The sequence below is a fragment of the Paramormyrops kingsleyae genome, chromosome 23, assembly GCF_048594095.1.
Source record: "Paramormyrops kingsleyae isolate MSU_618 chromosome 23, PKINGS_0.4, whole genome shotgun sequence".
Taxonomy (NCBI): domain Eukaryota; kingdom Metazoa; phylum Chordata; class Actinopteri; order Osteoglossiformes; family Mormyridae; genus Paramormyrops; species Paramormyrops kingsleyae.
Genome location: NC_132819.1, coordinates 6,261,521 through 6,289,516, shown reverse-complemented (window position 1 = coordinate 6,289,516; position 27,996 = coordinate 6,261,521). Strand labels below are relative to the sequence as shown.

The 27,996-nt window shown below is 49.0% G+C and overlaps 1 protein-coding gene across 4 annotated transcripts; it reads left to right on the top strand.

The window, feature by feature from the left end:
• fam49al (family with sequence similarity 49 member A, like) lies at positions 1-27,996 on the top strand. 4 transcript variants are annotated; one of them, XM_072705442.1, is made up of 12 exons: positions 1-392; positions 11,231-11,313; positions 16,813-16,892; positions 19,480-19,601; positions 20,215-20,320; positions 22,067-22,203; positions 23,287-23,364; positions 23,489-23,605; positions 24,307-24,386; positions 24,856-24,982; positions 25,482-25,552; positions 25,684-27,996. In XM_072705442.1, exons 3-12 carry the CDS (start codon positions 16,820-16,822, stop codon positions 25,745-25,747), a joined length of 975 nt encoding a protein of 324 aa, XP_072561543.1. In that variant the 5' UTR covers positions 1-392; positions 11,231-11,313; positions 16,813-16,819; the 3' UTR covers positions 25,748-27,996. The 4 variants fall into 4 exon arrangements, with proteins under 4 accessions (XP_072561543.1, XP_072561545.1, XP_072561544.1 ...); XM_072705444.1 differs by lacking the exon at positions 16,813-16,892 and adding an exon at positions 16,158-16,238; XM_072705443.1 differs by lacking the exons at positions 1-392; positions 11,231-11,313 and adding exons at positions 12,027-12,395; positions 15,370-16,238.

Sequence of the window (27,996 nt, the reverse complement as noted above, 5' to 3'; positions counted from 1 at the left end):
CAGCTGCTAGGCAGGGGCTGGCTTAAGCAGATACACGCCGAGAGAGAGTGAGAGAGAGAGAGAGAGAGAGAGAGGGAGGAGAGAGAGAGAGAGAGAGAGAGAGGGAGGAGAGAGAGAGAGAGCGTAAAGGAGAGGCAGCAGCAGCCAGGCAGCCGCTGACACAGAGGGATCCTTCGGCTGAGACCGCAGTGCGAGGCAGAAGCAGGTGCCGAACCAGGGAACCACGCTCCATCCTCGGGGGGGTTGATCGGATACCATCCCCATCCAGGAGAACTCCCAGCGAGCGCCTGTCATCTTTGGGAGGAGGGGGAGCCGTCCTTGCCTTCGGTCGCCTGCCGGTGTGGACACAGGAGGAGCAGGACACCGTGTTCCCGTCGCCGCCCTTCTGGCCGGTGAGTGCGCTGTCCTTGGTGCCACCTCTTTGCTCGCTCACTCGCTCTCATACTCTTTTCATTCATCCTTTCCCTTTGGGCAGATTGAAGGAGATGTCAGCCGGCTCGCCTGGGCGGCACGATGGGGCTTAGCTGAGACCTCCATGGGGGGGGGGGGGGATTGTGAATGGGGGAGAAGTGTGAGGGGGCAAAGGGGGGGGGGGGGGGCGGCTGTCCCCAACACCCGGCAGTGTGGACAGCTGGGGCTCGTCCCTCGCTCGCCGGTGCATTCCGATCACACACACACAGGGTGTGTGTTACCCTGTTGTCTGCAGTAACGCGGATCCCGTCAGGCGTCAGCTGACACACACACACACACACACACACACACACAAACTGCGCATCCGTCCTAATCCGTTCTGAAACCAGGAACATGGTCGATCAAAAAAAAAAAAACAAGGATCTGAGACAATGTGTTTATTACACAACACACAGGAAATGTGCTTGCCGTGTAAAAGCGGGGTACTGAAAATACCGCCAATCACCGTGGAAACGCACTGTATGGACGTGCGGTCCATCAAGCCTTTGAAAGCCTATCTGTGACTGAAGATGCCTGTTCGCTGTTTCCCTGTCAGATTGGCATGGCTTTCTGGGGGGTGGAAGGGGGTTGTGCCTAGGAGTTAATAGGTCCCTGTGTATGACCATGTGTTCCATTCTGGCGTCCACATGAAAAACAATAGCTGTTAATATGCAGCTCGTAGCCGGGGGGCGGCTGGATGCTGGTCAGATTGAAGGAGCCAGGGTTGGGGGGGGGGTAGGGGTGTGAAAGAATGAATGGAGAGGTGGGCAGTGCGAGAGGCACTCCTTTTTTCACCCACTGACGGAGGGACAGGAGGCGAGGCGGACAGACAGCCCTCTCGGGGTACAGCGAAGGGCGACGTGCCGATGAAGTTTCAGACCTCCGGGGAATCGGCCAGGCGTGATGGTCCAGCGCTGTGTGTGTGTGTGTGTGTGTCTCTGGAAGCATGAACGAGGAAAAAGAGAACATCGGCAGACTGCTGCATCCCAAGCTGCAGATCAGAGCGCTTCTCTGACGCCGCTTAGGCAGGCTGTGTATCTTCCCCCGTCACCGATTTAATGGGGTTTGGCGTCTATTTTGTCGCCTGAATGTCCGACGCTACCAGCAAGATGGATCTGTTTCTCCCTGGTTTATTTGTGACCCGTCGTTCCAGTCTGATTAACCCCCGTAATTCCACAACACCCTGAATTAGCTACTGAAGCCTCTTTGTCTCAGACAGTGGTTTTATGAATGATTCTGAATGCCGTGGAGGACAGAACGAGGACAGACATTTTATCGCAACGTCGATTTCCCTTCGGGAATGTTGGGGCAGCAAACTGGGCTGTGATAACTCATGATTTAGTCAGAAGCGCGTCAGGAAAATTGACAGCAGGTATTAATGCATGCGATCTTCTGTTGCTAGGACACTCCCTTTGAATATTATGAAGGAAGCCTCCCATTGGCTGTTGGGAATGATGCAGGTCTCCCTTTCGCTGGTCCATGGAAACATGTCTGCCCGTCTATCTGTCTGTCTCGCTCGCCTCCCTTGTTTCTCCCTCCGTCGTTCCTCATTTTCCCTTTGTCATCATCCTTCATCCCCGCCGTTGCCGCTACACGGATCTGCCTGGGTCGCAGTAAGACAATAGCGCGGTAGATCATGCTGCTCGTTTGTGCATCAGTCCTTCCAGAGAAGTCTCTAAACCTGGTCAAATTTCATTCTTTAATATCAGTTTGGCTTCAGCCGCTTCTGTAAGATTTTTCACGGCTCAGCCAGGAAGAATATTGAGGGGGGCGGGGGGGGACAGGGGCTCTTACCCCCCCCCAACCTAGAAATAAACATCTCACTTGCTGTCTGTTTCCCTTTGAGGGGGGCTCTTTTATGTGCATGTGCAGGGGTTGACATCTGACCATCTTTATCTACACCCCCGCCCCCTGCATTGTCCTACGAGCTTCCAAAGCTGTCACTTAACACCCCACCCCGAATCCATCCTATTATATGACTATCCGTAAAAATTATTAGCTCATTCAGGCAACTTCTGGGGTGACATTGGACACCCCCTCTTCCCTCTAACAAATGGGATGGCTGTAGAGGGTCTCGGGGTTGGGAGGGGGGATTGGGGTAACTCTAGCATTGGGGGTTGGGGATCGATCCCGCCTGGCTCGTTGCTGGATTAGCCAAGGAGCAGAATGCCTGTTAAGGGCTGAGGTCGATTTTCACGCACACCGGACATTATCCCACTGTCCGGACGAGCTCCTGTCATAACTCAAAGCCAGCTCTTCACGCCGTGCCATCAACGACTGCCGCACTCAGTCAGGGATAAAAAAAATATGGCAATCGATGTGACTTATTGTTCCACAGAATGCTTCGGAAATGCTTTGCATTTAGCTCTAAATTGTTTCACGGGAGCCGTTACAAATTGCACTGGCGATATTCGAAATAGCAGTGCATATTGACAAGGCTATTTCAGACCAACCTGGCCCTGGCCAGCAGTTCAGGGCGCGACTGCAGTGCATTAAGTAATATGGCTGTTTCTGTTCAGTTTTAATTCCCTAAGTCTTCTGATGGATGCAGAAACACCACAGCTAAGGGTCAAAGTGAGGCTTTACATTATTTAGTATATTATATATTATAATTTATCCAGATGGACTTACATGGTTCACACTTTTATAGCCCTATACTTAGTGAAGCAATTCAGGTTAAGTAACCAATAACCCCTCCCACCATGTGTGAAGGTACAACAGGCTCGACACTGTTTAATTTTTCTGTAGCTAAGCGGTGACGTAGCCGCCTTTGGTGTTTGACGTTTGGCTACACAGGCTAAAATAACCGCCTCGGAGGCAGAGAGCCGATGCACCTCTCGGGGGTTTGGACGCTCACCTCGCTGAAACTGCCGTCTGCGCCGGGCTCATCTAATCACTTTTCGCTCACTTTCAGAACGACACCTTATTTTTAAAATCATCTCCTGCATGCTGCAGAGGGCGATACAGGTGAAATGTCACCCCTGTGGACAGAAAAAAAGAGAGAGATTCTTTTCATTGTGATTTGTGTTTAAGCCAATGGGTTATAGCCTGGAAACCTTTTTGTCACAAGGTCTATTTGGACGTCCAGTGGAGGCGTATGACCATCTAGGACGCATAATGATGTCACTCTCAGGTGATGCTCCCCCTCCCACGCCCACACGGGGTGACCTGCCATGTGAGTTTGGCTCTGGGCCCCCGAATGGATCGCTGCGACAGTACAGATGCCTTCGGTCATCTTTACAGGGGGCATCCCTGTAAGCGCCTTGAGGCTGCTACGATCTCAGGCGAATGTCAACCAAGCATCGTGATCGACCTTAACAGTTGTGGTGGGGGGGGGGGGTGGAAATGTAAATGCTAAGCAAAGCTAGGGCGCAGCTCTGAGATGCATCTGGGGGGGGGAGGCAGGGTGATTTTTCAGATTAGCGCGAAGGCTAAGTGTTCTCAGAGGCCGCTGACTGTTTCGTCGTGGACCGTCCTGTGCATCTGCCGGTATCATCGCCCCTCCCAGCCGGGCAGAAGCAGCATCTGTCAAATCGGCATCTCCGCTTCGTCCTGGTTCGGTGCCGAAGGTCAGTGGTCAGCAGTTAAAAAGCTGAGAAGCAGAATTTCTGCTATCAGGAAGGTCCTTCAGCATCTGTTAATGCAGGTTCGGTTATACAGACCTCATTCAGAACCATTGTCGATGGCTCAAAGTGCCAGACCAATCAGGTTTCTTGAGCAAAGGGGGCCTCCTGATTGGCTGCCAGTTCGGGTGCACAGCCCTGTAAATCATCTTTCGTCTGCAAGGCTGGCGAGCGACATGCAGACAGTTGGTTAGAAACTGCAGACAAAAGCTGACCTCACATCTGACACCAAATATCTGCGATTTAGTTAATAACTGTCACATGAATGCAATTGATTTTGAAGAACGTAATTATATTAAGCGATGGCTTCTCAAAGAATGGCAGAATCTGGGACTTCCTTATGAGGGGAAGTGATAATGTCGACACTTTTGCGAATCCCGATTAAACTAAATTACTTAACCTTCTACTGCAAACTCCCACTGCATTTGATCCTATAGCACATTGAAATACAAATGGGCCTTTTAGCATTTAATTCATTGTAGAAATAAAAAAATCAATGCATTTGCCATATTCTTGCGCAAAGGGCGCCTCCTGATTGGCCGTCGGTTCGGGTACACAGCTCCCGTATGAGCGTCCAAAATAGGTTTAAGAACCCAGTTTGGGGAGACTAGACTCAAAATGTTTGACTTTCTCATATATGTGCAAAATTTGGTGGTTAGTGCTGCCATCTGTCATGCCTTAGGAATATTAATATTCACGAACAGATGTGACATTCAATAATAAAAACCATTTACATTTAAGAATAAGAATGCATGCCTTAGTAGAATGCAGTTTTTTTCTGTATTAATATTTTCTTATATATATTTTTCTTATATACATTTTCCATCCATTTGTGTCCCATGTCCAGTGCTGCAGTGAGTCTGTTCCACTGTTACAGTGAGCACAGAGAGCTGCTGGTAGATGCCAGCTGGAGATTGGGCACTGTGGGCTGTCGGTCACTGCCTTTTTTTGGCAGCGGTTTGGGCAAGGTACTTGGTCATCAGCGTCAAAAGCCATCGATGGGGCAGATCTGCAGTATGACATGGGAGAGAGAGGCGGCGGCCTGATTTTGAAGCGACGAGGTCTCTGAAATATTCGCTAGTGGAATCTGAGGCCTGTGCTGGAGCGACCCGGGGCTGTGCAGCACCAAAACGAGGCCTGAGCAAAGACTTGTGCAGCAGTGAGTCAGACTGCAAAAGGCATATCAGGCCAGGTGATGCTGCTACGGAAATGAGAAAACTGCAGTGGATTGTGGGAAGCCTGCCACATTACGTTCCCCAATCCTACCAAGTCCAGCAACATTTTCAGTAGTTTCAACATATTTTTACCAATTAAAACCTGTAGCTCATACCATATGCCACAGAAGATATCAGTAAGTGTTGTCGAACCACATACATTTGATGCATCAGTGGGTATTTCGTTGTCATTTTTATGTCATATTTGACGATCAGATTGACGATCATCTAGATTGCACGTTCTTACAAAGGCTTGTTGGAAGCTACTGCCGCTGTCTCCTTCATCCATCCCGACATGCGAAACCCCTCACCCACCTCTCTCCTCCCCATCCTCCTTGCTGTCTTCCTTGGCCATCTGCCAGTAAGCTGAACCAGCAGTCAAATGACATGTGAAATATTGACACCCAGGCTAAGACCAGCCCGCCATCGGCTTAAACATAGAAATCTTCTTCTCGGTCTCTTACAGTTCATGCTTTTGCGGATCAAACCATCTAGTCTCTAGTAATTCGCTCCATCCTCTCTGCCTATTTTACAACCTACCCGGTTTGGACCCGTTCACATCTTCTCTCCAATAAATGAATCAGGCTCTTTATAAAACCATCCAGAATCTGTTAAAATCTGTTCAGTCTCTATTTAATAATCTGCAATTTCCAGTAATCCACCCACAGTCTATTAATCCGCACAGAGCCTCAGCCTATTAACCAGTCCATCTTGTTGGCTTATTTTTCCTTTATTTTCCTACGGTGATGCTATCTTAGCATTTTTTGCCATTACACGCGTTCCGCTGTCGCCTAGCGAAGGGGGTGGTTTACATCAAGCAGAGACAGGAGGAGCGCGGACACAGATACGGACCAGTAATCTATTTTTCAGAATGATTTCATAGTAATTGTTGCATCAATGACCTGCCAGTCTTAAGTAAAGATAGTGAGTCCTAACAAAGAGCAATGATTGCAGGGGCTTAGACGAGCTTTCCCATAAACACCTGTTTATCTGAGGCCACAAAGCCCATGAATAGGACATGCTGCTCTGTGTGGTGACACAGGTACACTGGCTGTGCTGTTATGAAAAGCGGGCAACTGGAATTGTTCACTGTGTCCTCATTTGGGGTGGGGGGTGAGGGGTGATGATGATTTTCCAGCCTTTCGCAGTGGCTCTGGTGCTGAAGCAGACAACCATAATTAACAGGAACCCCATTAGCAGCCACAGGGGATTATGGGTATAATCAGCTCAGGCCAGCTTTTCGCAACAGAAGATTTTTAAAATGCATGCTAATTTATGGCATTTCATGAAAGAGTCCTACTCCAAAACATCATCAACTCAAAACAGCACCAACAGCCCCCCCCCCCCCCACTCCAAGGGGGGGGACTGTAAGGTGATGGAGGGCAGAGTCACGCACGATTGTTCAAACGCCGCCCCCACCCGCGGCCAACATTTACAGAGCAGCATCTCTGCCCTACATCTGAGCCAGACAGACTGCAGCCGCCAGCCCCTTATCTGGGAGAATGGAACCTCTGCCTGCCAGGCTTTGGTGGCAGACGCCTGCCTTAATTAAGGAAGCCAGCGGCAGGCTGCTGGAGGAATAGCTCAAGGTTAAGCCTGGTCAATTAGGTGCGTGGTCAGCATCTGGAGAGAGGGGCCAAAATGACCCCAAATGTTCAAAGTCCCCAGCAGCACAATAACATATGTTGCACCCCGTGAACATGAATGAATGGAGAGGAAGTTGGGGCAAAAGCAGGCCCGTCACATGATCTGTGTCACATGATGAAGCTGCGATGCCCTCTCGAATCGCTAAGACTCTCAGGAACGTGCTTTTCTGCTTCCACTTTATTTATTCATCTAAAGGGAAAGAAAAAGCCCTTTAGCCAAGGTGTGACAGGAGAAGCCGGGCAGTGGAAAGACCGCATTTCTCGTTCCTGTATGACTCCAAGCAAGTCGCTGCCGGAAACGAATGAGCGGAACCGTAGACCGCAGAAGGCATCGGAACAAGTGGGCATGAAGTCATGTCTTCTTGTCCGTTTGCTTTTTGAGGAACTCAGATATAACCTTTGGTTTTGAATAACAGATTCAAATTCAGTTCAGGCTTCCATTAATAGTGGTTTGCATTAGATTATTTGTAGGTGATTTTTTTTGTAATTGTTCAAACCTGGAGGGTCTCTGTCACTACACAGGCATATGGGGGGGGGGGGGGGGGGTGAGCAAGTGGGGGAGGGACCGCTCTGGGTTACTGTGACCCGAGAACGTGCATGGGGGGCAGGTCAGGATGCAGCTCTATCCTCGATTCGACTGCGCCGTGGGGGCTGAGGTGGGGTGGGGGAGGGGGGCATAAAGCTCTTTGTCATCTCCGTGGGAACAGCAGGAAGGCTCGGCGATATGCGCGAAGGGGATGTGCGAGCACTTCTGCGTTCCCATTGCCATGGAGGGCTGATGGATGGTGGGGGGGGCAGGACAGGGGGGGACATAAACATTATTTCATATCGTTTGCATCATTTTAATTCCCCGGCAGATTCTTCTGTGCAACGCAGCTCACATGGTTCACAATGTCCACATAGGGCACCCACCACAATGGGGAGGGCAGGGACATGCAACTCAGGACACATACACTCACCCCCGACACCCAACCACACTAATCCTAGATTCAGACCTGCAGCCCCGGAGGTACTGAGCCCCCGCACCTCCCAGCTGACAAATCAAAAAAAAAATTCTCCTTATTTTCTCACTTAAATCGGGCTTTAATTAAAAGCAACGTTTATACACATTTGCACAAAGGGACTTTTTACTTCACCAAAGAGCAAAGTTACCCACTGGTGACCACAGCCTGATGGGGGGGGGGGGGGTTCCTCTTGGGAAGCGGGGCTGCAAGCCCTGACCCAGAATCTCTGCTAGGTTGCGGTGACGATAGAGCGGGGTTGGGGGGGGGATACCTCCCCCAGATGAAGCCGGCAGGTTGACCAGCAGTAATTAGGGCTAAGAGAGAGGCTGACATTGAGAAAGCACCAGACCCCCCCGCATCCAGAGGGGATTTGACTCACTGTCCACAGCAGTCTCTCCTAGTTATGACCCAATTGGGGTCTGTTGATATGGTAACTGTTGCCAGGGAAAGGTTGCTAGCTGGTGTTGGTGACGGGAAGCAGCGTAGCAGCCAAACACATCTGCAGGCAGGAATGCCAATGTACCTCTGTGGTATTAGCTGTTATGCTAACAGGTATAACACATGCTGCCCCCTACTGGGGGGGTTGTGCAACTCAGCGGGTTAGGACACCATGCCTGCAATCGGAAGATCCTAGGTTCAAATGCCAGAGTCGACAGAATGATTTTTACCAATGAGCATGACCCTTAACCCCCATTTGCTCCAAGGACTGGCTCACCCTGCATTATCAATTGCATGTCACTTTAAGTAAAATTGTCTGCATAAAAAAATTAACTGTAGCCTGAGTCAACGTGCCATTTAAATCACTCCAAATGCTTAATGGTGTATTTGAACAAAAATGCAAATATAGTGAATTCAGACTTTAATAATGTGATAGTTAAACAGTTTTCACTTACAGTGCTGTCCAATACGTCACATGCGGACTGAAGTTACTGAATGCACCTTTATGTACCTTACGTGTGAAGGGGACCTTGGTTTAGTCTTGTACAGGTTCCTAGCTTCAGCCGCTAGCAGGCCGAGTGCGTCCCTGTCATACCTGGATCAGGACCCCCGTCCCCCACAGGTCCCCACGACAGCAGCAGGGCATTCTGGGTGCTGCTCCTGAAAGTTCCGCACAGAGATCGATGCCGTAGATCCTTTGACAAGCAAAACAAATAATGTATCAGGTTTCCAACCATCAACAAAAGGGTCCAACTGTTTAAAGAAGAACTGAAACCGGCATTTCTTCTTATTTCGATTAGACAGTTCATTCGGCCAGGCATTTCTCGTGACCGGCCAGACCGGACCTTCTTACCAAGAAGCCAATGCAGAAGCCACTTCTGGCCAACGTCCTCCACAATGGAAATGCCGCCCACGGTCATGTGACCACCGGAGTTGGCGCATCTGCCCTCTGCTTGTGCTGTAAACCCACGGGGGCGAAGATTTACGGTGCAAAACCGCTTGCGCTGCTCATTGATCCAATCAGAGGGACTCATTCAGGTGCTGGGAGGCCTGTTGGGGGGGATCTGCTGATTTATAGACTCCAGTGGTGCTGATCTCTCCACGCTTTAGTGAGGGGGGGGCAGGATGGCAGTTAAATGCCTCAGTGCACTGCACTCTCATCTCCTGCACTCGTTTGACTCCAGGCTCTTTTAAACACAGGAGCTTTTGACTTCCAGGCAAAATCATCACACGCAAATTGGATTTTTTTTTTTCCACCCGACAAAAGGAACGGGTTGTGGTATTTCTGAATGGTCCCCCCCCACCCCCCCCCCGCCCCAGTAGCTTGCTGTTCTCGGCTCTCCACAGCATCACATGAGCATGGCGCTGCCTGTTACCGTGGCAACAGGAGGACCCAGTAATCGTGGTGCCGGAGTACAAAAGATGATCGAAGGAGGAGTTGTTTTTACCATCAGTTGAAATATAGAAAACAATATATTCATGTCAAGGCGCTAATAATCACTGCTTAACATTTTTTATGCAAAATATTTCAATAAATTGAATAAAATGCACATGACGCTATTTTTCACAGCCATTGTCAACTAGCTTCATTTGAACCATCCACCAACAACAATGCACTGCATAGGGAAGCTGATTGGTTCTTATGAAGGCTCTTGATTGGCTGAGAGTGAAGTAGCATGTGATTGGGCGAGTGAGAAGTCAGAATGTCATGAATATCTTCTTGAGGCCACATTTATTCAACTCACAGAGGGCTCAGGTAGACGTGCCTCCCTGAGGCATGCCCCTCCCCAAAGAGCTCTCTGTCGCCCCCTTCTGAAGGATGTGAAATACATAGTGTGACTTTCCTACAAGGCAGTGTCAGTCCTACTCCAGTGAGAAGGGCCATTGTAGGGGAGGGGTCTGACAGGTAAGGTTCTGCAAGGGTCTCGAAGAAGTAAAAGAGGCCACGCTGCTACCCAGGTGGAATTGCACGATTCCCATCCATGCTGGAATATTCTTTCAGTTTCCTTCTGCGGTAGTACTGAGGGCTACTGGCTAAGAGCAGCACTGAGCCATGCGATCTCACGATGAGATCTCTGAGCACGGGTACACAGCGCTGGGCGAAATTTGATCCACCATGAGCCAACGTTTTCCCGAAGTCCGCCATCGATTAGATGATATGATACGCGTTTGGGGACGGACAGGCAAAAGGGCAGCCCATCTCAGATTAGGCACTACGTCGCTGTCACAGCGGAAGTGGAGATAATGGGAGAGGCGGCTTTGAATGCAGCCCCTCCCCCGGGGAATGTCATTCCCTGCCATCCTTCCGCCTCGTCGCCTTTTTCCAGACCCTGATCAGAGGGGAGCAGCATTTTGAGCCGCAAATCACCTCACATGAATAAAGCTGGGCTGTAGGTTCTCGACGCGTCGACGTGCACTTTCACAGACTCCTCCCCCGGCTGCCCCTCCCTCAAGGAACTGGTGCTGTAGCAGTGTGCCGTCATGGTTTTGCAGTGAAGGGGGGGGGGGGGGGTGATATTCGGTGGACGCTTCCTTTCCAGAAATGCCTTTAGCTGCCTGGAGATGCTGCCGCGGAAAAACACAGAAGGCCTGTTTCCATGGTTACAGTCCAGGTGCGGCGATGGCGGGTCCGGGAGTCAGGGTGCCGGGTCAGTCGGAAGTCCACTGGGTTTATTATTTTTATTACATCCTTACGGCTATCTCCCATAATTCCACGGGAGCAGAGTCACAGAAGGATTCGTGCGGCCTTTCTCCAGCAAGGACACAGAGGTGGGGGGAGGATGCTATTTTTAGACTCAGCCTCTCCTCTTCTCTCTCTCTCTCTCTCTCTCTCCCTCTCTCTTTCCATCCTTCAGGTTGCACGGAGCAGATGCTGTGATTCCACCAGCAGCTCCGGTTGATGCAGTGAAGTGCTCCAGTGAGGAATATCGCTTGTAAGGTAGCTAAGAAAACGCCGGCCATTAATCCCCACCCCCCAAACCCCACCCACTTTCTGTGGCCAGTCGCAGGCCAGTAGGCACATGATCGCAGGCACACACAGCTAGAGCTAGGAACTTCTCTTGCTTCACAAACATCACGCTGCATGAATCTGCTCCCTGGGTTGACGTTCCCCAATCCTGGCGGCGTCCTGGCAACCCCATGTTAGCGTCGGACCCCGGCCGGGGCCGAGCTTGGCGGAGCACCCGCTCCGGGGAATGGGGGCTCACCGGCACCGAGCGCTAGCTTTAGCATTAGCTCGCGTCAGCCTCTCGCTGTGCAGCGTACCGAGCATGGAGACTGAGGAAGCGATTCACAGAGGTGCACGAGTCCCCAGGGGGGGCGCAAGCCACTCATTTAACAAGACTCCTCTACAGTATCATGGCAAGCAAGTGTGAGAACAGAAGGGAACCTCCGCACCTTTCTCCCCCTCGTGGTCGGGGACTGAAACTGGAGCCCTTTCGTTTCCCAATTTGGATCCCAGGCTGGAAACATCCAGGGACCTTTGCTGCTGCACGTAGCATTAATTTGGTAATATTTTGTATATTTTAGTGTGAGCCACTGAAGAGAGCAGGAAGGAAGCACACCAAACCACCCCCCCCCCCCCCACTGGAAACCTTACCCCCACCCTGGTCAGCGACATTTGTGAGAAACAAAAATAGGAAGTAAGAGCTGGCATTTTTTGGTTTTCTTTTTGAGGAACTTGCGTGGGTGATATCGCGCTTTCACGACAAGAAGACATCCCCCCCCCACCCATGACCTCTCGCTTCTCTCAGAGCATTTCAGTTTTAAAAAAGCCCGACCAAGCAAACGACAATAACAAAAAAAAAACTTCTCTTAAAAAAAAAAGAGAAGCGTGGATGGCTATGAGCTGCAAAGGGGAGGATAGCGAGCGTAACCTCAGAGGATCCGTCACAGCGGATGCGGGTGCATAAGAGAGAGGAGCCTTGGATGAGGAAGAAAGAGGACGGATGATACGGCAGCAAGACGACAGCACGCAGGGCAGCGGTGTGTACAGAATCAGGCAAGGAGCAGGACAGCAAGGTGGGGGTCCACGACATTCGATAAGGGCGGGGTGACAGTCACGCCGAATGCTCTGTTTATGCCGTTTGCAATCTGCACCATCCTGCAAAGCATGAACCGCTATGACGCTACGATACTTTTGCAAGAGTCAGATACCTATTTGTGTGTTTTAAAAAGGGGGTGCAGAGCATTGCAGGTCAAACCATCAGCTCGGCTCCCGTCGGCGTGTCATGGATAGAGGTCAGGAGCGCGGTCCTTCAGAAGTTGGAGAGAACAATGAATGAGCGCGTTGGTTTGATCCGGAGGGCTGTTATGGGCGTGGCTTCTGCTTAGGGTTCAAAAGCCGGGGTCCGCGGGAATGTAAACTGCGGCGTCAGTGAGAGAGCCGTCTCCCCAGGGCTGCTTCTCCATGTCAAGCGAATATACAGGTCTGGAGCCGCATGCGGTCCAACCTGACTGAGCTCTTCTGCAGGTTGCCAGGCAACCAGCGCCCTGGCAGTGACATGCTTTTTGCAGAAGATGTGAAACTCACTTCAAACGCAGATGGCGCTTTCTGCAGTATGCGGTTTTGCTTCTGAGCGAACGATCTGTACTGATCGTTCAGTGATAGATATCAGCCCTTTGACCTGGGGGGGGGGGTTTAGCTTGAGTCGGACGGTAGGCATTTTGTCTTTGGCCTTTTGTACAGTGACTGCTATGGTTACATAATTGAGAGGCTCTGTGAAAGTTCCGTCCACAAGCATGGCAGACAGCTGCAGTTCTTTTTTGAGCTTCCTTCCGAGCGTCTGCGAGGTGCAGCTTCCGCTCCCTGCTACAGGAACTGTAATGCAGGGTCACGGTGACTCTGAAAGCTATCTTAGGAAGCACAGAGCACGAGGCAGGGGACACCTGGGGTCAATCACAAGCACCCAAACTCTGCCAATGTACGGCCGCCATGCAATGTCTTCTTGACTTTCAGTTACCCAGAATCCTCATTGCCATGTTGCAGTAAGCAGTAGTGCAGCTACAGTGAAACATGCCCCCTTTTTTCCATTGTGGGAGGGTGCTCTGCAGATCAGGGAATCACCCTAACTATTTTAGATTCCATATTGACAGGGGCTGTGCGTATCATCTCATCCAAAGGTACAACAGCAGCATCCTGCTGGAATTTCATCCTTATTTAATGCTCCACCAAGTGCTGCTATTTACACCTGAGCCAGTGGTACAATTTCTTCTATTTCAAAGTGCATTGACTTAAACTCTCCAGGGCTGGAGACAAGTAATTTCGTCGAGGGGCAACTACAAAAAGACCGAACGCTAGCCCACTGCCGGACTGCATTTTTCTTTTTACTAAACTAGCCTTGTCGGCTAGTGCCAAAAGTATTTAAGTTCCATCCCTGCTTACCACTGAGATTTTTCAAGATTATGCTGCATATGCATGTGTCTTGTCCTTTTCAGTGTGGCGGGGTTCAATGTTGTACACACACCAGCTCTGACCCCACATCCTGCGTGTCTTAACCAGCCAGGCCCCCGTCAGTGGGCTAGCGCATTAGCACACTGTCACGCCGGCCTGTCAGGTGTCCCAGCCCTCCTGGACTCCGGTGCTGCGGCGCCTGAAAATCATCCACACGCTGCATTATTCATCTGCTTGGTGCTTAGCGTGCGCTTTCATCTGCGGCGATTTACATAGCTTAGCATTTCATGCCTTGCCCGTTTACTCAGCTGGGTAGGTCTTTGTCTTTCTTTTATATCAAACCAGGCTAAGCAGCTCACTCAAGGGCACGCCATCTCTCCTAGGTCAGCGTCCATGACTACTATGCTCCCAGCTGCTCAGTGGCAATCGTCACAAAGACATAAAATTTATAGTACTTATGTCAACAGCAGCCCGTTTAAGAATGTGTCTTTACTTAAAGATGAGCACACTCCCCAGTAGACCCATCCAAAACGGAGTCTCTTTCAGATTTCAGTTCAAAGACACCTGTCGGTTTTGAAAAGGTGCAGAAAGTCCAACTTTCCATTCTGCCGGTAACACAAACCCCCAAGTTTACCTCATACGTCACTACTGCTGGGCTGAATCACTAATATTTGTGCTCCTCGACATGAGGGGTATTCCACAAAACAAGATTTCCTAGTTAGCTGGATAACTTAAGCTAACTGTGAAAACTGTCCAATAGGAAGACAGGTCCTAATGCTTCACCTCAGGGATGTTTGATACATGAAGAGTAAAAACAGCTTAAAATGTGCTGATTAATGAGCCTGAAGCTGTCTCTGCTAGCGTAGGTCATACCCAGGACAGGATTTTACGAAAAATAAGTGACCACATAAAGACTGAAATATTTTTCTCAGCAATAGTGAGCAGAGGGTGGGCAATGCCTTGCTTAGTACGCTTACTTTCACGGATCTTGTACCACAGCAAAGTTCTATCGCACTCAAAACATCTCGAGACCCTGTTGAAAAAACAGCAAAAAACCAACCTATGCTGGTAGCTGGTCTTAGCTGGTCTAAGATGGTCTTAGATGGTCTTAGATGATCTAGGATGGTCTTAGCTGGTCTAAGATGGTCTTAGATGGTCATGTCCCATGTCCCCTGTTCTTTGATGGTTTAACTGGGTGAGTCACCAGTTAGTCATGCTAGTGTAGTCAGCCTATCAAGCTGTTCATGCCCATATAACCAGCTCAACCATCAAACCATCATGCAAAATCAAGGTCAAGGTGGTATTTTTCAGCACACAGTGCTCAAAACCCAGTTGCTCTGGACCCACTTGGAAAGATTCTGCTACAGTGCCATCAAAAGATGACACACTGTGTCCTGGTTCCACAGCCAGGGCGCATTACGTGCATCTATAGAGTATTCCTGTATTGATTTTTAATTCTTCAGCTGCTTAGTGCGGACAAGAAAACAAACGAGATACATTTCTCAAAACATGATGAGTTTGTCAATATTTTTCTGTTCTCTGCTGCCATATAAAGAGGAAGGCATCTTACAATCAGCCAGAACCAAGTCTTATGTCACATAGATCGGTGTGGAGCTGTGCAACCTCGAGCAGAAAGAGCGAGGACTATTTCGCTGAGCCGATGTGCCAAGTAACTGACCGAGGAATATATGGAAACTTCTGGGAATGATGTCCTTGCTACATTGGAATTACATGGGATCCGTCTTCCTCGTGATGACACAGCAGCAACCTCAACCCACTGAAGAGGACCCAATCTGAAGCGGGTAAGGCTGCTGTGAAACACAAACAGCCACAGCAGTGATGGAGCTGACGTCCTCGATGACGTCAACTGCCATAATCTCCCAGCAAGCTGCGCGATTGGCTCGCCAAGGCCGGAGGCCCCAGGCTAAGCGAATTGGGCGAAAGGAAGAGATGATGTCACACCCGCTAAGCCGGTGCCCCGTCCTAGTAATTAAATTGTCACATGGAGCCCAGGAGGTGGAACAGCAGGAGTCTTAAGTGTCACCGATCCGTCCAGAGAGCAGCCGCAGCGGGAGAGAGACCATGGATGACAGCGAGGTGACGGTCACAGTCCTGGAGGCTGCGGAATCACACAAACGAATCAAAAAGCTAAGCTGGTTAGTCGCAGGAAGGAGGTGCAATTAAAACAGCACAATTTAAACTAAAACCCCCCCATTCATCTGCTCCAGCCATACACACTGCTCCATAGCATCCACCCAACATGCTGGGAAGATAAAGATGTCCAGTATGAATGAGTGACAGGTAGACAGAAGATGGAGAGACCTGGGGTAAGAGTAGGAGGTGCGCACTCCTCCGTACTGTATGTGTCTGTTGTTGTCTTCCCTGTTCAGGTTTGCCGGTCATGGGGAATCTCATTAAGGTCCTTGGGAAGGATTTAGAAAACTGTCCACATTTTTTCCTGGACTTTGAAAGTAAGTGAGCACTGCCGTGCATGTACGTGTGTGTGTGCACGTGTGAGCCGGAGAGCGGGGTGCTCGGAGGTGATACGGTGTGTGTGGCTGGGTGGGGGGGGGGAGTCATGGGAGGGGCGGGGGGACAGGGGTGGTTAAGGTTTCATCAGACACTCTCCAGTCTCTTTCCAGATCATTCCAGCTGCTCCCTGCTTCAAAAGCTGGCTTGTGACCATAAACCCAGACCCCCCCCCCTTATAGCCAGCTCCCCACCTCCCCATTTCTGTTCCCATCAGGCCTTTTTGGCATTTCCCAGAATTCCCAGTGACCATTTCCTCTCCTTATCTGAAGGATGAGCTGAGGAAAACGGGAGCAATAAAGAAGAAGAAGGAGAGAGCAGGAACGGGAGAGTGTCTGTGCGTTTGCGTCGCCATGCCGACAACGCTCAGAGCAAGCCCCGCCCCAGGCTAGGCCCCGCCCCCTCTACTGATATCATCACCACACACCCGCTCCTGCCCCCCAGGCGTGCTCCCTGGCCCCGTGCACACACGTCGACCCCCCATCACCCACGTGCATCTCCCTCTCTCTGTTCCAGGGGACACATGGGGAATCTTCTGAAGGTGTTGGCCTGCACCGACCTCGAGCACGGCCAAATAGTTTTCCTTGACTTTGAACGTGAGACCACTGACTTCTTATCTATCGGCGTACCTCTTCATCGCTCCCTTCCTCACCCTCTACCTGTTCGGCTACTTGATTTTTTCCCTCTGTGCACTAAAGGCTCGACTAAAGGCAGCGCAGATACTGTACAACCACCCCACACAAAAAAAAATCATACAATAACAACTGACTTCCATCTAATATAATTTTTCAACCAAAGAGGTCAAACATAATGAAACACACACACACAAACAAACATACACACATTGGTGTGTATGTGTTGAGAAATCCAATAAATGTGTTTTGTTTTTTTTACACATTTTTTGCGTTATAAGTTTATTCAAACAAATACCACAGCCTGCACCCGCCATATAACATATATATAACAGCAAGGTGCTTGAACAGACACCCACAGCTTGCAGTGCTTCCCAATCCAGTCCTTGGGGATCCTCAGACAGTCCACATTTTTGCTCCCTCCTAACTCCCCCTCAGACAATCTATGTTTTTGCTCCTGTCAGTTGGTCCCCAAGGACCACATTGGGAAACTCTAGCTTAGTGCACAAAGACACACCATCAAGGAGACAGACTTTGTTATAACGTTTGAAACTCACACATACAGCACTGAAAAAGGCTTCAGTTGGACCTTTACTCCAAACCTTACACTCTCCTTTTAGACCTGCTCCTCTTCTGCGGGCTGCTGCAAATGGAAATTACAATCACTGCTGTTATTTTCTCCTCTGAAGGAGTCTCCTCTCTCCATCCCAGCCTTTCTTTTCCCTGTCTCTCAAACTCTGGTCGGACACCTCTGATTAACATAGACACTTTCGTCTTCTGAATAACTTTTCGATCTTCAGCTACAGCCGGGTTCTCTTTAACTAACCACTCCTCTTCCAGCTTCTTAACTAGGACCTTCTCTTCTTCTGTGGTTGTCTAGAGCAGATCAGGGGTGGGCAAATCCATGTCCTCTAAAGCCTCAGTTATGTAAAGTCTGTGACTAGCTTAGATTAGCTTAGCAGAAGGTTGACGACTGGTACATCAGGTGCAGGGACTTATAATCACTGTAGGCTTGGAGGACTCAACTTGCCCAGTCCTGGATGGGCTTTTTCCAGGCAGGGGTGTTGAGGTCTGGTCTGGAAGATGTGCAAATCCATAGTTTATATACAGACTCAAATAATATGATGAATTGGCCTAGCTTTTAGGGGTGTGACGTGTAAAGGCATATAACATAAAATCATAGGTGGCTAATATTTGGGGGAAACTGGGGAATAGCAAACAGAGTTTCCAGAATTATTGGGATCGATCTTCCGAGACCAGGCCTTGGCAACCCTAGCAGGCCAGTGCGTCACCTTGGCCTCCCGTCTCCGAGGCCGGAATGAGTGAACTCGTTTGTGAAAATGAGGTTAATCTGCCATGGAGCCTCCTAGCAGGAACGAACAGAATTGGGCGCGTTTGCAGCTAGGGAGCCCCCGGGCCTCCACGGGCCCCTGCCGGCCTTTGGCGCTGACTCTCCCGTCCACTGATGCAGGGTGGAGCTATTTACCTGCGGCGGTCTCAGCCGGCGCTACACCTGTAAGCAGCTAGAGGGCGCTAGAGCCGCTTCTCCTGTGCACTTATCATGCAAAGCTCCGAAAGGGGCCAAGATTCATAGACTAACCATATTATTAACCAATGATATGCTTTGAATCAATGACAGGAGAGGGGGCATTCCTGTGGCCAATCAGCTTTCAGCGAGGGCCCCGCCCCATATACGGCACTAGCTGTGCCGCGAAGCCCAATTCTGTTCATGATGCCTTACAAGTGTGATGGGGGGCAGGGTTGGGATAAGATGGCTTCTTTGTGAAGTACACAGCACCAGCTGATGCTGAAATCCTTACATTTCTTTGAGGCAGGAATGCATCCTTAAAACCGCACCCTTTATATAATCAGACACGCTCACACAGGCAAGCAGGACACCCAGCGGATCATCACCAGGCTGTCAGAGGGCGAGAGAAAGAGAGAGAGAGAGAGAGAGAGAGAGAGAGAGAGAGAGATGGATCCGGAGATCGTGCTCTGAGCAGTAGATATTAACATTGATATAGACAGAGGCTCATGGGGGCTTCACCATGCTCTTTATCACCCATGTCATTATGATTTTGATTATACCGCCCCCTGCAGGGACGTCCCCATCCTCGCTCGGAGTGCCATTTAACCCATTAAGAGTGATCAGAGCGCTCCTGTTAAATCTAGCCTGGATCCAGCAGGGACCCCCATCCTATCCAATAAGTTACATCATTAGCTTACAGCGCTAACTGCATTGTGCCAGTATAATTAACGACCTCATCCCCGTAGACACACATGCTTTTGTTACATAATAGATGAAAATAAAGAGATAATTCGGGCACATTTGCATATAGATGACATCACCGTCACATGACCAACCCCTGGCACTGTTCTCAAGTCTCACCCCACCCCCTCCTGGCAAAACACACACTCACACCCACACACACGGGACGCATGACCCGTGCCCTGAATTCTGGTGCCGGTTGCTCAGAGATGGAGCGCGTACGCTGGCTGGCCCTCACATCTCTTCAACACGCCCCCCTCCCCCCACCCCGCCCCCGTCCAGATGCCCAACCCACAGAGGCGGAGACGGCAGTGTGGAACCAGGTCAGCGCTGTGCTGGAGGAGGCCCACGGCATCCTGGCAGAGCTGCAGTCCTATAACGGAGCGGGCCAGGAGATACGAGAGGTGAGCGCGCACCCCTTCATCACAGCTACGCCCAACATGCCCCCCCAGGAACAAGGCGCTACCCCCCCCGAGTCAATTCAAGTCACATTTTAGGTGTGATTTATCCACTATAGGGCGGTGTACCGCTCAGTTGATTTAAGATCCATGCTCACGTCCAGAAGGTCTTGGGTTCAAATCCCAGCAGAGTAGCCACCTCACTGTTGGACGCATGAGAAAGGCCCTTCTCAATCCCAAATGCTTTAGGGACATGAGATGCTTTCTGATGATGAAAGCTCCTACTACACATGTACATACAGGAACATCGTCACCTCCGTACAAGATGAGAAGGAGGCACCTACATACAAAGTGGGTAACTGAATGAATAAAATCGCAGATCAGTTACCGACACGTTTCATTTTCAAAATCAAGAGATATTCGTTTTGATATCTTCCCATTAAACTGACCTTAGAGATCAAAGACAGTTCAGCTACAAAAAAGAAAAGAAAAATCAAAAGCACCAGGGAAACTAAAAATGTGGCACTGAAATATTTTCGACCCACGCGGCTGAGGAACATACTAGCGTCGAATCCATCACAGTGTATTTTTCCTGCTCAAGCCATGTGTCATTTTCTAGGCCATTCAGAACCCAAGTGACCTACAGCTGCAGGAGAAGGCCTGGAATGCAGTGTGCCCCCTGGTGGCCAAGCTGAAGCGCTTCTACGAATTCTCCCTCAGACTGGGTATGTTAAGCCTCAGGGGGCAGCTCACCTTCTGATTAAAAGCAGTCTAAGCTGCGGAATAGTCGAGGCCGTGGTTCTCGGAGGCAGGAGGGCTGCTGACGGAATCAGGTGTTTCTCCTGTGCCCATTTTTGGGACCGTCGTGCCACTAGATCTTGTGACTCAACAGTAAACAATGGCAGACCTGAGAGAGTGGCTCTCTGCGCCAGGGGCGGGGCTACAGAGGCACCGGCCCCAGATGAAAGCTGATTGGCCCCCGAAGGGCTCCCATTCCTGTCACTCACTGATTCAAAACACATCATTGGCTAACAATAAATTTGGCCCCTCCATATAAATTATGGGCCCTCTTGTGCCCCCCCAACCTTAAAAAATCCTAGAATAGCTCCTGCTGCCTTTCCACAGGGATTGTGGTCTACAAGTCGCCCTAAAGGCCATTGAATATATAAAATACATTATTTATAGACCCAATCCTGCATGTTTTATGAGGGGGTGGGATGCTTCCCTGGGGGCCTGACCTATATTACCATCACCACGTCTCACCTCAGCGTGGGAATGTGGGTATGGATACCTTACAGGGCAGCAGCAGATGGTTACATCACTAACCCCCACTGGTTTAGATAGGTAACTTTGGGTTAGCGTATCTGCTGAGCCACTAGCGACCGTAATGGAGTATAAGCACATGAAGACTGCGAGTGGACAGCAATGTACCTCAGTTATGAAAGGTCTTGTAGAAAGTTTCACAACTTACAGATAAATTGGCAAAGAATTCTCAGCTCTATCCACTATCCCGGGCCTCTTATATTATATATGTCTTATATTATATATGTTATATATGTCATTTCTACTTTTGTAATTTTCACATTTGTGGTGGGCGGGACCCACACACATCCCGTCCTCTGAGGCAGGTGATCGTGGGCTTGTCAAATGGCGCCATGACAGCCACCTCACTTGGGTAGATCTGCTGTCACAATCCGCCAAGCTTACCTAGACTTTTTAACGCCAGGATATAGGTGCCGCCGGAAACAAAAGCTGCCCCCCAGCACCCATGGAGTCGATACTCCTTGTACTGCTGTACCTTCTCATATCCATGGGCTGCGGCATAGGGTGAGAGGGCAGCATATGCAGGTTCCAGTGGGCCATCAGCGATATATCTGATCTTAACATCAGGACCATGCAGACACAACAGCCTGGAGATGATTTGGGAGGCGCCTGGTTTTATCCTGTACTTCTGTACTGCTGTGTTGAAATCAGCAACTTCAATCCACACAGCAGCCCCAGCCTGGAGCCTTCGGTCCGGTGCGGCCAATTGGATATAAAGCACACTGTCATTCAGACTGTCATTATCTGGCCTTTGTGTAGGAGAAACAGAAACCCGGAAGCCCCAAGACTGCTACTCAGCAACGATTCATCATTTCTAATATGTTTTCACAAGCTGTTTGTCACAAATCGCTTTCTAGAGGATATGAAAGGGGAAATCGAAGCACGGGGAAGCCAGAATTAATTACAAGGCAGCAGAGAAGTATAATATTCAGAGTTGCTTTTTGCCACGATATCACGGTGTATCATCAGGGGTTGTACTAAGAACATAAGAACATAAGAACATAAGAACTATACAAACAAGAGGAGGAGGGAGGGACGTTTGTGCTGGGTTTGTACTGGGAGGGAGGGTCATGCAAAAATACAGGACTGGAAGGAGTGAATTAGGGACATTCGTGGTCATTTTTTTCCCCCGTGTGTGTCCGTTGCAGAGAACGCACTGCGCAGCCTGCTGGAGGCGCTGACGAGCCCGCCGTACGCCCCCATGCAGCATCTGGAGCGTGAGCAGGCTCTGGCAAAGCAGTTTGCTGAGATCCTTCACTTCACGCTCAGCTTCGACGAGCTGAAGGTGAGACTGGGGGGGGGGGGGGAGTCATTTAGGGGCGGGCCTCCAGCTCCTGTCCCTCTACCAGCAGACCCGCTGTCGCTCAGCTAATGCCGAAGCTAATCCCGGCAGTGCCTGCGACCACGCATTCAACCTGGCATATTAGCGCTTGGTTTGGAGTGCTCGTTTAAACAGCAAAACTGGGAATCCATCGCTTCGGGATTTCTGTCTGGAAATCAGTTTGAATGCTCCAGTGTCTGACTGAATCACATAGCTGACCATGGCTTAGTTAAAGCCCATAATAAAGCAACAGAAGGGCACTGATGGATGTCAGAGGTATGTGGATTGTTTCAGTCCTGCAGGGCTGCACAGAGGATTTTTGAGGTAGGTGTTCAAAGGTTAAAAGACGGCACTCAGTATCTGTAAAGCTCACGCGCAAGATCTCATTAGATAGTTCAGAGAAAATGGCTGGTGTTCAGGCAGGTCCAGCACACTACACGCCGGCAGTCTGGGTCTGTGCTGGGTTCACTGTTGCTTTCTGTTGGTATTTTTAACATATTAACTTCAAGGCACAGAATATAGCATTCAGTATCAAATCCAAGTCCATCTGGTCCCACCTTGTAAATCCACCGGCACAGTGTCACCCAATCCTGCTGACCCACCTCAAAGTGCCCAGAACCCAACGTGTGCCTCTGAATCCACAAGCTGGGCTGTGCCAAGGTGCCAACTCCCTTTCTGGGGCGGTGGGCGCCATTTTGACAGGACACCCACATGCCACTACCCAACGGTGCTAGCGCACTAAATAATGCACTCTGACGTGCAAATTTTTTTTCTTTTTTACCAGCCTGCAGACTAGTGTTCAGGTTTTTGTACTCGCCCTTTATCTAAATGACTCACCTCAGATGAGTGGGCGAGTTTAATTTTCAGTGCCTGTGACTTTAGGGCACAAAATCGGCCTGGCCAGTAACTTACTGACAAAGAAGCTTTGCATACCAGTGCCCCAGCCACAAAATACCCCCGGGCTCTGACCCATCCATCCATCCATCCATCCAAACATCCATCCACGCTTGGCTCTCTAGACCAAAGCCTCTTTTTTCCTCCTTGCAGATGACCAACCCAGCCATCCAAAATGATTTCAGCTATTACAGGAGGACCATCAGCAGGAACCGGTTAAATAACCAGCAGGTAGGCCTGTATCTGCGGCACGTACCAAATCATATATACATCGGGATACGTTTCCCAAAGCATGATTGCTAACAATGGCTATGCCTCTCCCCTAACCTTGAGATATCTGTCCTCCCTGACTCAGCTGGATGCCGAAAATGAGGTGAACAATGAGATGGCCAATCGGATGTCGCTGTTCTATGCAGAGGCCACGCCCATGCTGAAGACACTCAGCAATGCCACCACCAAATTCGTGTCAGAGGTGAGCTCTCGCCAGAGCCGGCCTACATTCGCCTTTCCCCTGCCACCCATGCAAAGAAAAAAGCAGTGAGGCTGTGAATGCCATGGCAACCGGGCAGAGCCTAGCTTCTACCCTAGCAACTGCGAGGATGCAGCTGACAAGCAATATCCTCAACATTATTAATATTATTGCTCAAGTGCCTAGTCCTGCATGCATTCAGACAGAGGGTGTGACTCTTTGTTTTATGAATCTTTGATTCAGCAATAAAGAAACGGTCACCAGAACAAGAGTTAGTTGCCCAGCGGACATGGGTCGGGTTAGTAGCACCTTGTGAAGGCAGCCCAACCCAGACTCAGGCGCTGTGGCATCCCAGGACATGCTGTTCTCATTGGACTGTAACTCAGCGAGCTTCAGCCGAGCTTCTCCTCAATGTTACTTTACAGATTTAAGGATCCATATAGCAATCAAAGGGATGAAACAGATGCAGCATTCTCTCAGAAACAATGGTGCTTCACCAGAAATGCAATCAAAGTTTCCCTTTTTATCCATTTGCACTTTCTGAAACAGGACAGTAGGATGGCACATTACAGGTGCATTGTGTGAGATTTACACAAAATAGCTTCAAATGCTGTTATTGCAGGCAATTCATTTACATGGCTGTTTTTTTTTTTAATGAGTTTTGTCTCCCTCTGGTGGACGTGAATTGTACTAACTCATTTCAGAACAAAACGCTGCCAATCGAAGACACAACGGACTGCTTGAGCACCATGGCCTGCGTGTGCCGAGTCATGCTGGAGACGCCGTGAGTTTCCGAAACGAAATGCAATAACTTCCCCACTGCCAGATAATCAAAGAGCTCCCTCAGTCTCAGCTCTGAAAAAGCCTGCATCCAGATAAAAGACATCAGCTTCCAGTCACTTTCAAGCTACTCTAACTTCTTGTATTGCAAATGCACTTATCACCACTATTCACATCTGAATCAGGTAATTACCCACGACCTGCACATGCAGAGACGGCCTTTGTCTACACAATATACAGTCAAATGTGTGCAAGCACATTTCAGGAAAGAGGATTAGAGCTGTCCGGCGCAGAAGCTTCTGGCCTGGCCAAGACATGTGTCATTAGATGGTGCTTTTGGTTTACTATGGGGGATGCTTTGTGCCTTTTTTTGAACAGAGAGCGCCATCTAGTGGGTAAAAAAATACAGCAAATGGTTCATGAAGTGTCATTTTGTCCATCACTTCTAACCACTCTTGTCTGTCTGTCTGTAGGGAGTATCGCTGCCGTTTCACCAACACGGACACCATGCTCTTCTGCATGCGGGTCATGGTGGGCGTCATCATTCTCTATGACCACGTCCATCCAGTGGGCGCCTTTGCCAAGACCTCCAAGATCGATGTAAGCACCTGTTCGCATGTTCCATCAAAATAAAAGATAATTCTGCAAGCAACACCCCCTCCCCAAGCCCATTAAAGCAAACAGAATTGAGGTTAGGTAGAAAACATGCTTCCATGGAGTAGATGGATCAGAACCACTGCGCATCCCAAAGGGCCACTTTGTACTAATTGAAAAACTGAATAATTAGCCTCTGCTCTACATATAAAATGTTGCTGAACAATTAATTGGCCTGTTTTGCGGACTCACATGTTCACACAGCAAATTAAACATCACACAAGATTACACCAGCTTGACATCATTAAGGACTAACTGTTAGTCAGCTAAAGAAACAAAATGAGGTTTGGCCTTGACAAGGGGTGATGGGCGGTCTGTGTTTGCATGGGCACAGGTGAAGAGGGGGGTGTGATCCTCAGAGCGGCCATGGGGGGGGGTCAGGTTAACAGGAGGGTGACCTTTCCTGTAAAGTACTCCACAAGGATACCTTTGTTGACCCCTACAGATGAAAGGCTGCATCAAGGTGTTGAAAGAGCAAGATTCCAACAGCGTGGAAGGGCTTCTAAATGCTTTGAAGTGAGTGGGGGTGCTGGGGAGGGGGGGGGGGGATGCACGCCCATTATTGGACTTTCTGTTAATCTCATACAAAAAAAGTTAAATCATTTTTTTTAAAAGTTTGAAGCTAACACTGGTATCCTGTCCTGCAGGTACACGACGAGGCACCTAAATGACGATAGCACCTCCAAACAAATCAGAGCCATGCTGCAATGAGTGCGGGGGGGAAGGGAGAGGGGGGGTGAGCACGGGATCGATGTTGAGGAGAGAAAGAGGGGAGACTGTCGAGGGAAAGAGGAGGGCTGGGAAGAGGTTACGGGCGCGACCCAAACTCTGAGGCCCCTTAGGTTACATGAACGACATGCAGAACCATTCGTGTCAATATCTTGTTGTCAATATATATATATATTGTCAACTGCTCATCTCCATGTCTCTCATTTTATACAAAAAAGAAACAAAAAAATAGAGATATATATTAAAGTGAAAACATAAAAAACACAGTGTATGACATAAATAGGACAAAAGAAGAGAAATTATATTAGAAATTTTAAGGTTAAGAAATGGAAAACGAAAGTCCATATTCCAATTTAAGAAAAGTATTTTTGCACTCGTTAAGAAATCAATGCCATCACTATCGTTTCACTGTAAAGGCAAAAAATAAAAAAGGCGAGAAATGAAGTGTACAGTCAAATCCTACTTACCTGCATTCTGATTTCATTTGATTTGGTATCATGGCCTCATCTTACCCATAATCCTCGGCCGCCATTGGTAGTGCTTCATGCCGATTGGCTGGCGCGCTTTCCTTACTTGGTACAGAAGACAGATGTCCAACAGGGCCACAGTCTCTCCAGCTGATTTTTCGCATCGATGCAGACAGGACAGGACAGTCAAATATATAAATATCAGATTTTGCGTTTTGTAAAAGGAAGCCTGTGTTATGACATTGTTAGACAATGTTAGACGCAAGAAACTATTTTCTGGGTATTACAAAAAAAAAAAATGACCTAATCCAGTGAACTGCTATAAACTGCTGTTTGTATGATAAAAGCACACTTTAAACTTGATTAATGATCTTGTATGGAGTTTGAATACAATTCCGGTTAAGTGCTCTGGTTTTTTCTTTCCATTTTCTTGTGCAAAAACATGTTTACGGCAGTAATAATCTCCTTAAGGCCTTTACCAAACAAAAAAAGAAGGTTGCGATCAGACTGAGCGCATGAACACAGTGAACCGAAGAATATCAGAATGTCACCCTGCACCTTCCGTGTCTGGGTCTGCACTCCTTCCTTAAACTTCTTCAAGAGGAACTTCCAACGGTGCTACTACACTTAAGGCTAAATGAATGGCAGAGATCGTCGGCATGTGGGCGGGTCATAGGTATAGAGGCATTCCACTGGATTCCACCACCCTGGAGTCCCACCACTGCTGGTCACGTTCCTTCATCTCAGATGCTTCTATTCTGTCCTCCTTCCCCCCCCCCCCCCCCCAGCTGGTGGGTGTGCCACACATTTCTCCAGCAGGATGTGTGCTGAGGCTGTTCATGTAGCTGCAGTCATATTTTCGGGGGGTACGAATCTACAATTCCCCTCCACTCCCTGAATGCACATCCTGCTCTCTACTATGCCACCTGCTGGCCCATATCCCCAACTGCAATGGTTACCCATCATTGCACCAACATTAACGACATCATTAGTTAAATCGGGCCACAAGCTGTGCCAAAATAAACATCGTTCAGCCTGGAATGCTGGAATAATTCATATGACATGTCAGGTCATTCAGATCGCCAGTAGCCATCTTGGAAAATCAAATGTATTTTGATGGCAACAGGAAGACATGGAGCAGATTAGCAACGCCCTCCTCATTCTGGGGCTGCAGGCACAGATGGAGACCAGGGCAAGGCTTAACACCCACCAGTAGGGGGCAGTATTGGAAACAGGGGATGGAGGAGCAAAAGCATTCCGTGACAGACATGTACGTAAACTGGATCAGAAATGGAAATAGTGTGCTTATGATCTACTAAAGAGTCTACCTTTTAGTATGAGGCAAGCAGCGAAGATAAATCCACAAGGAAATAAAATTATGATGATATTAATAATAAATTCAAAGGAGACAAGCATTTCTGTACTGTGGATGTCCATAGCCCTTAGAAAGTCTAATTTAATTTGATCTTATAACATATATTTTAAATACAGGTATGTGTACATGCATATACTGTATAAATATATAGATGGCATGTTGTAAGTTCTGACGTGTAAATACCGTGTTTTTAATCACTTTTCTTGTTCAGTGAATCTGGATTGGGTATATGTCGTCTCTCCCATGCGTTTGGCTTGGACCTTCGGACTTAGTCACACACTTTGGATTTATAACTTCATATTGACGAACGGAACAGAGAAGAGAGTGTCCATTTGCTTGTTATTTTGTACATTTTGTGCAACAATAAACTTGTCATTTATTACATTCAA